Source organism: Piliocolobus tephrosceles, chromosome 17, assembly GCF_002776525.5.
Source record: "Piliocolobus tephrosceles isolate RC106 chromosome 17, ASM277652v3, whole genome shotgun sequence".
Lineage (NCBI taxonomy): Eukaryota > Metazoa > Chordata > Mammalia > Primates > Cercopithecidae > Piliocolobus > Piliocolobus tephrosceles.
In genome coordinates this window covers 9004584-9010583 of record NC_045450.1, presented here as the reverse complement: position 1 = coordinate 9010583, position 6000 = coordinate 9004584, and the positions used below count along the sequence as shown (strand labels likewise).

At 49.3% G+C, this 6000-nt stretch overlaps 1 protein-coding gene across 1 annotated transcript in view; it reads left to right on the top strand.

The window, feature by feature from the left end:
• The first annotated feature begins 6 nt into the window (after positions 1–6).
• Positions 7–6000, top strand: part of USP7 (ubiquitin specific peptidase 7) — a 72836-nt gene continuing 66842 nt past the window's right edge. The window contains exon 1 of the mRNA XM_031934430.1: positions 7–77. Within this exon, the coding sequence (XP_031790290.1) occupies positions 65–77 (13 nt within the window). The 5' untranslated portion in view covers positions 7–64. The remainder of the gene's footprint in view (positions 78–6000) is intronic.

The window sequence follows — 6000 nt, the reverse complement described above, 5'->3', positions numbered from 1 at the left end:
GAACCACCAACAGCAGCAGCAGCAGCAGAAAGCGGGCGAGCAGCAGTTGAGCGAGCCCGAGGACATGGAGATGGAAGGTGAGGCCCGCGGGCCGGCCGCGGCAGGGCCGGGGGGCGCCTTTCATTGTGGCCGGGGGAGCCGCGGGAGCCACGCGAGGGGCTCGCCATCTTTAACCAGGCCCTGGGCGGCCGCCGGGCCTCGGCCTGGCCTGCCGGCCCCGGCCCGGCGAGGCTGCAAAGTCATGCCGGGTCCGCGGGCTAGGGGCGGCCGCCGGGGCCCCGGCCCCGTGCATTGTCCCGACCCCGCGTCCGCCGGGCCTCCCCGGCACAAAGCGCCCGGAGTTGTAAAATTCGAGCGCTCCGGCCGCGGAGGGACGGAGGTGTTTTCTCACCCAGGTTGGGAGGCTGGCTCCGGGGACCGTCCCCGTTCTGGGGCGTCTGGCTGGATCTGGTCTGGCTGGGGAACTCCTGACCTCCCCGGGCGCGGGGCTCGCCCGCACCTGCTCCGGTGCGCTCCCCCGGAGGGCGCGCCGTGGCTCGGAAGCGCTCCTCCAAATCACTTTCTAACAGCACTGCCTAGCGTCGGGCTTGCATTCTAAAACACCTGCAAGGAACGCAGATGTTGTCAGGCTTTGGACTGGCCCAGAGTTCTGACCCGGGCGCTGTTGGTTTCCGAATCCACCTGTTTTTCTGAGAGTTTGGTACCTGGCAGTGTGTGGTGCAGCCAGCATCCGGCCAGGTGTGCGCTTGCAGTCGTGCGAAAGCCCCGCCGCACATGGCTGCCTGCATCAGAATCAAACCTGACTCGAAAGGTAACTCGGTTTTCTGCCGATGTGGCAGTAATTTTCCAGGGCACTGTAGTTTGAGGTATCGAGTCTTGGTTATAAAGGTTGGATGTAAAGACACCGTAAAGAGAAGGGTGTTGGATTTACGGAGTTGGTCGTTGGAAGACACTTTTTCTCCTGGCACATTCCACTGAAACAAAGCAAAGTCCGAATGGTCTTTAAAAAGTTTTCTTACCTACTTGACGGGTTCAGGCTGTCGGGAGTCAAATGGAGGCCACCTGAATGAAAAGGGCGTTGGAATGCTTTATTCTAGTTTTGCTTTTAGCGAGGGATCTTGGGTTGCGTCAATGAATGAAGCTCCAGGGGAGCTCAGGAAAAGCAATGTTTGTCCTGTGCGGTGGCTCCAAGTGTGGGGCGCTGCACACCGGTTGGTGGGAACACTTAAGCGTGACTGGTGTTCCCCTCTGCATAACTTACTGCCAGTAATTGGATGGTCAGTGAAAAAATGGCTGGCCAGGTTGCGAATGGCAAAGTGGCTGGGATTCTGCACTAGGCACTCCCCAGTCGTGTTTATCAATGGCAGTAATGGGGGACAGAAGAGCGGAGTCCACGCCAAGGACTGGGTTATCTGTTTCACTTGGCCCCAGCAAAGCAGCAACTTTGCAGAGCGCCTGGTATGTGTGATTAAACCGAATAACTGAAAAGATGTACACTACTGAGAGAATTTTGTGTATTCCTTTTGTGCTGTATTTTGCATACCATCTAAAACATAAAAAAAGGTTGCTTCTCAGTTTCCTTTTCAAATGGTACCCGATCAAGACTAATATCCAATAACACGAGCATATGGATTTCCCATGGCATTGTCCTACTGCTTTCCAGGTGTCTTTGGACACCAGTGAGAATTAATAAACAGAGACATTACTGCAGAGCCTGTGTGTTACAGACCTGTACCTTTGGGAAAATAACCAGGTCCACAAATTTCAAGGTCTTTGCTTTTTTTTTTTCTTGTGAGACGGAGTTTTGCTCTTGCTGCCCAGGCTGGAGTGCAGTAGTGCACTCAGCTCACTGCAACGTCCGTCTCCCGGATTCAAGCGATTTTCCTGCCTAAGCCTCCCAGGTAGCTGGGATTACAGGCATGTGCCACCACACCTGGCTACTTTTGTATTTTTGTTGGAGACGGGGTTTCTCCATTCTGGTCAGGCTGGTATCGATCTCCCGACCTCAGGTGATCTGCCCTCCTCGTCCTCCCAAACTGCTGAAATTACAGGCGTGAGCCACCGCGCCTGGCCGGTCTTTGCCTTTAGAAGACTAGAGGGTGTTGAAGTTTTAGAAATTCAGCAGTCTCCATGCATGTTTTCAAGGCTACTTACTTTTCTCATAAAATGAAGCTTTATTTTCGTATTACTGTTTGTATCGGAAAGGTAAGCCCTAGAACAGTTAATCTTTAAATTTACCAGAATCTCAAATTGGATGGCAGCGGTTTTAGTTACTAATAATGCTGATTGCTTAAACTCAAGAAACTCCTTTCTTCTAACTGGGCATCTGTTTCAATTTCATTATCCAGAAGGTCCCTTGTCTTGTAGGGAGCACATGAGGCTGTTGACAAATAATAGTGCCCTGTGAGTACCCACTGGTGTGTGGTTGAAAAAGCTACTTGTGTCTTAGGCCATGTGTTTCAGCCTTCCCAATCCTGATGTGTAGCCTTACAATTGATGGGAATGTGACTTAGGACCCGAAAGAGTGAGAGAACACTTCTGTTAAAAAGCCAGAAGGGTGGAATTTAGCAGACTCGGGTTGGCTTCATGGACCAGGCTGTGAGTTGGGTCCTGGTCAGAGCTAGAGACTTGCACCTGTTTAGTGTCTGCCTCGGTGCCTAAAGAACCAGCAGCTGGAAACTGTCAGGGTCTGAACAGCTTGAGGAAGGGAAGGCTTTGTAAACCTGGAGCATCCTGCCTCTGCCTCCTGGGCAGGGTGGTTTCGAAGGAACCTGGGAGACTGGTTTGGTTGGTTGGTTTTTCTCTATCAATATAGGTCAGTGTGAGTTTGCTCTCCGGCCTCACATTCTTGGGGTCGGGGTCGCATTTGCTTTTGAGTGAACTCTGCACAGCCCTTGGATATTCACTGGAAAACAGCAGTGCTCTGGAATAGTTATTTTTAAAATGCCCTGAGCAGTTAGGAAAATGATGAAGGGTAAAGTGCGGAGAGGGAAGAGGTGAGGGGCCTGATGCAGTTTGCTGGGGTTGCAACCACACACTGCCTGTGAGGCCTGGAGCAGCCAGTTGCTCGTTTCTAGTTGGAAGGCAGATAGAGCTGGGGAAGTGGTGGTATGGTTAGGTCTGGCTGGGAATAAGGTTGCTTGGCAGTGTATTATTATTTGCTAACTTTGGTGGCTACGGAGGTCTAGGGGCTGAAGGAGTGACTTGCATGGGTCTCTGGCCTCTGAATACTCGATGGTCATCGGATGGTCTGTGTAGATGCTGTTGAATCAACAGGAAGTTATCCGGAGGCCTTGTTTCTGCATACAAACTGTTTTTTCCGTGGTGTGGTTCTTCTGTCCGAGTGAGCAGTCTCTGTTTCAGTGTCGGCTCTGAGAAGAATGGGATAGATGTTAGACTTCTGTATGACACTTAGACTGCTGCTATTAGGAGCAAATTAATGGGTCAGCTGCAGCTTCTGAAAAGAATTGATCATAGGCTTCTGTGTTTTTTGTTACAGGGGTGGTGGTGGGTTTCTTCCAAACTTGTGCAGTTACTTTTCTGCTGAAGCATGTTTGGGAGTACAAAGTGACTTCTCTTGAACACACCCAGCCAGATAAACTTGTGCTGTTGTAATTTATTATAACTAATGGAAGATTCTTTCAAATAGCACTGTAACAAGACAAAAGTCAAATATTTCGAGGGTGTCGGTTTTCCTTATGTTGGCATATGTTGCTAAGATAATTCTTTGCAAAGTTACAAGATGAACATCAGCTCAGAGAACCCAGTAGAGAAGAAATTAGGCCAAACCTAGCATCTTACTCTGATGTGAGCATGTCAGGTTTTAATGATTCAAAGCGATTCCCTAGGCTCCAGCTCTCCTGATTCTTTCAGGCTGCTGATATCCTCATTATAATTTTTTCTCTATAATCAAATGATCGATACTAGCAAATGTAGGAAGAAGGTATCCTTTCTTTTTTTGAATTAGTGTTTTGGAAAAGGAGAAGGAGGTCATTAAGTTAAAATTCATGGTAGGACAGACTGCGGTGGCTAAGGCAGTCTAGATTTAGAGCCATGCCTCAGTTGGAATCTGGGTTTTGCCATTTGATTGTTGTGGTACCTCATGCGCATTGCTTAAACACTTGGTTCCTCAGTTTCTCTATCCGTTAAAGGAGGTCACTCATGCCCATCAAGGTTGTTGTGAGACTGGAATCGCCGGGCACATATGAAGTGCCTGGCATGGAATTTGGAGCATAGGAGATGTTCAGCGCATGGTGTTGCCTTGATGGTAGGGCTTTCGCAGCCAAGAAGACATGATACTTAGGTTAGAACTAAAGTGGGGCGCACACCACAGGTGGGGCCGTCGAAGATGGGTGCTCTGCAGAAAGGGCCCGCAGTAACCATAGCCGATGTGGATTAGGAAGAAACCATCCGGCCTCTGCCTAAACAATGCTGTTCATGAAATCTCAGGCTTGATGTGCCTGAATAGGGGTTTTAATATTAAAGGTGTAATATTTTGAGAACGATTCACTGTATGGTAAAAGTCGAGTGGATTTGGTGCCGTTTGCCACTGATGCTTAATTTTAGTCAGCCTGGTGGCCTTCTGATGATTCTTGCTTGAGTGCTAGAACTCCCTACGAGTATGGGGAAGTGGAGCACTAGATAGTGGCAGGAAACCAGGTCCCTGAGTGTCCAGAGGTTGGGAGACGGCCTTGAACTCTGCTGTCTCTATCCCACATCCTGTTGCCAGGCCTGTTTGGCTTTTTCAGACATCCCCTGAAAGCAGGCCCTTGCTGCCTCATGCTGGAACTGTGGCGGTAGCCTCCCTCTTGGTCCTGCTTCCAGCCTGCCCGACCCCACACGGTATGAAAGCTGCTGCCCACAGGACTTCTGTCTGTCACTGCCCTGCTGAAAAGGACTCGGTGTCCGGCCTTCCCTCCAGGAAGTCGCACAGCCAGGGTCTCAGGATGGCCCCAGCCTCCTTGGTGCTACTGGCTCCCAGCACACATGCACTTGTGTGGGCACAAACAGGACAGATACCCCAGGAAAGTGGTTCAGAATCCCACCCTGGGGCTGCCTTTCCCCTAGGCGTAAAGGTCGCCTCTGCCCCTTGGCTTGCATAAGACCTGTGCCCTTTTTGCCCCACCTGCTACTGTGCTGGTGGGATGGGCGTCCGGGTGCCTCCTCCACACCGTTGGCTTGTTTGCTCTGAAGGTGACCGTCTTAGTTTCCTTTTTTGTTAAATTTCTTTGTGGGAGATGCTCTTTCAGGAAACAGGTTTTCAGTGTACTCTGAGAATAAACAGTAGTGCAGGAGGTGGCTGGCTGGCAAGTGGCTCTCAGACTCTGAAGCCATAAAACGGTATTGCTTTGATAAGTGATCATTCAATTTTATTGCTTTTAACGTTAACGTGATGGTGTTTTTTTGATCCTTTTGGAAGTAAAAGCCCGTTTTCCAGACAAAGACATTGCTAGACTTTAATAAATAACTGAAAATTTCTTTTGGGTATTTTGTAAAGTCTATTTTTGTTATCGTTTTTGTGTTTAAAAATTTTTTTTTGGTTTTTTTAAATTTAAGCAACAGGGTTGCTCTGGCTGTAGTGCAGTGGGTGATCATAGCTCACTGCAGCCTTAAACTTCCGGGCTCACGTGATCCTCCCACCTCAGCCTTCCAAGTAGCTGGGACCACAGGGTTGAGGTGACCACATCTGGCTAATTGTTTTTTTTTTTTTTTTTCCTGAGTTTTGTAGAGATGGGGTCTTACAATGTTCAAACTGGTCTGGACTTCCTGGCCTCAAGCGATCCTCCTACCTGAACCTCTCAAAGCACTGGGGTTAAAGGTGTGAGCCACCTCACCTCACCCCACCTGTTTATGGTTTTTTGCATGAGTAACAAATAGCGTGGATATCCTGCTTGATTTCCAAGGCGAAGAAATTTTACCCTGGAGAAAAGAGTTGTAACAACATATTTCTTGCCATGTACCGTGACAGAGTTAGATGTTAAATGTCACCTGCTTTAGAAA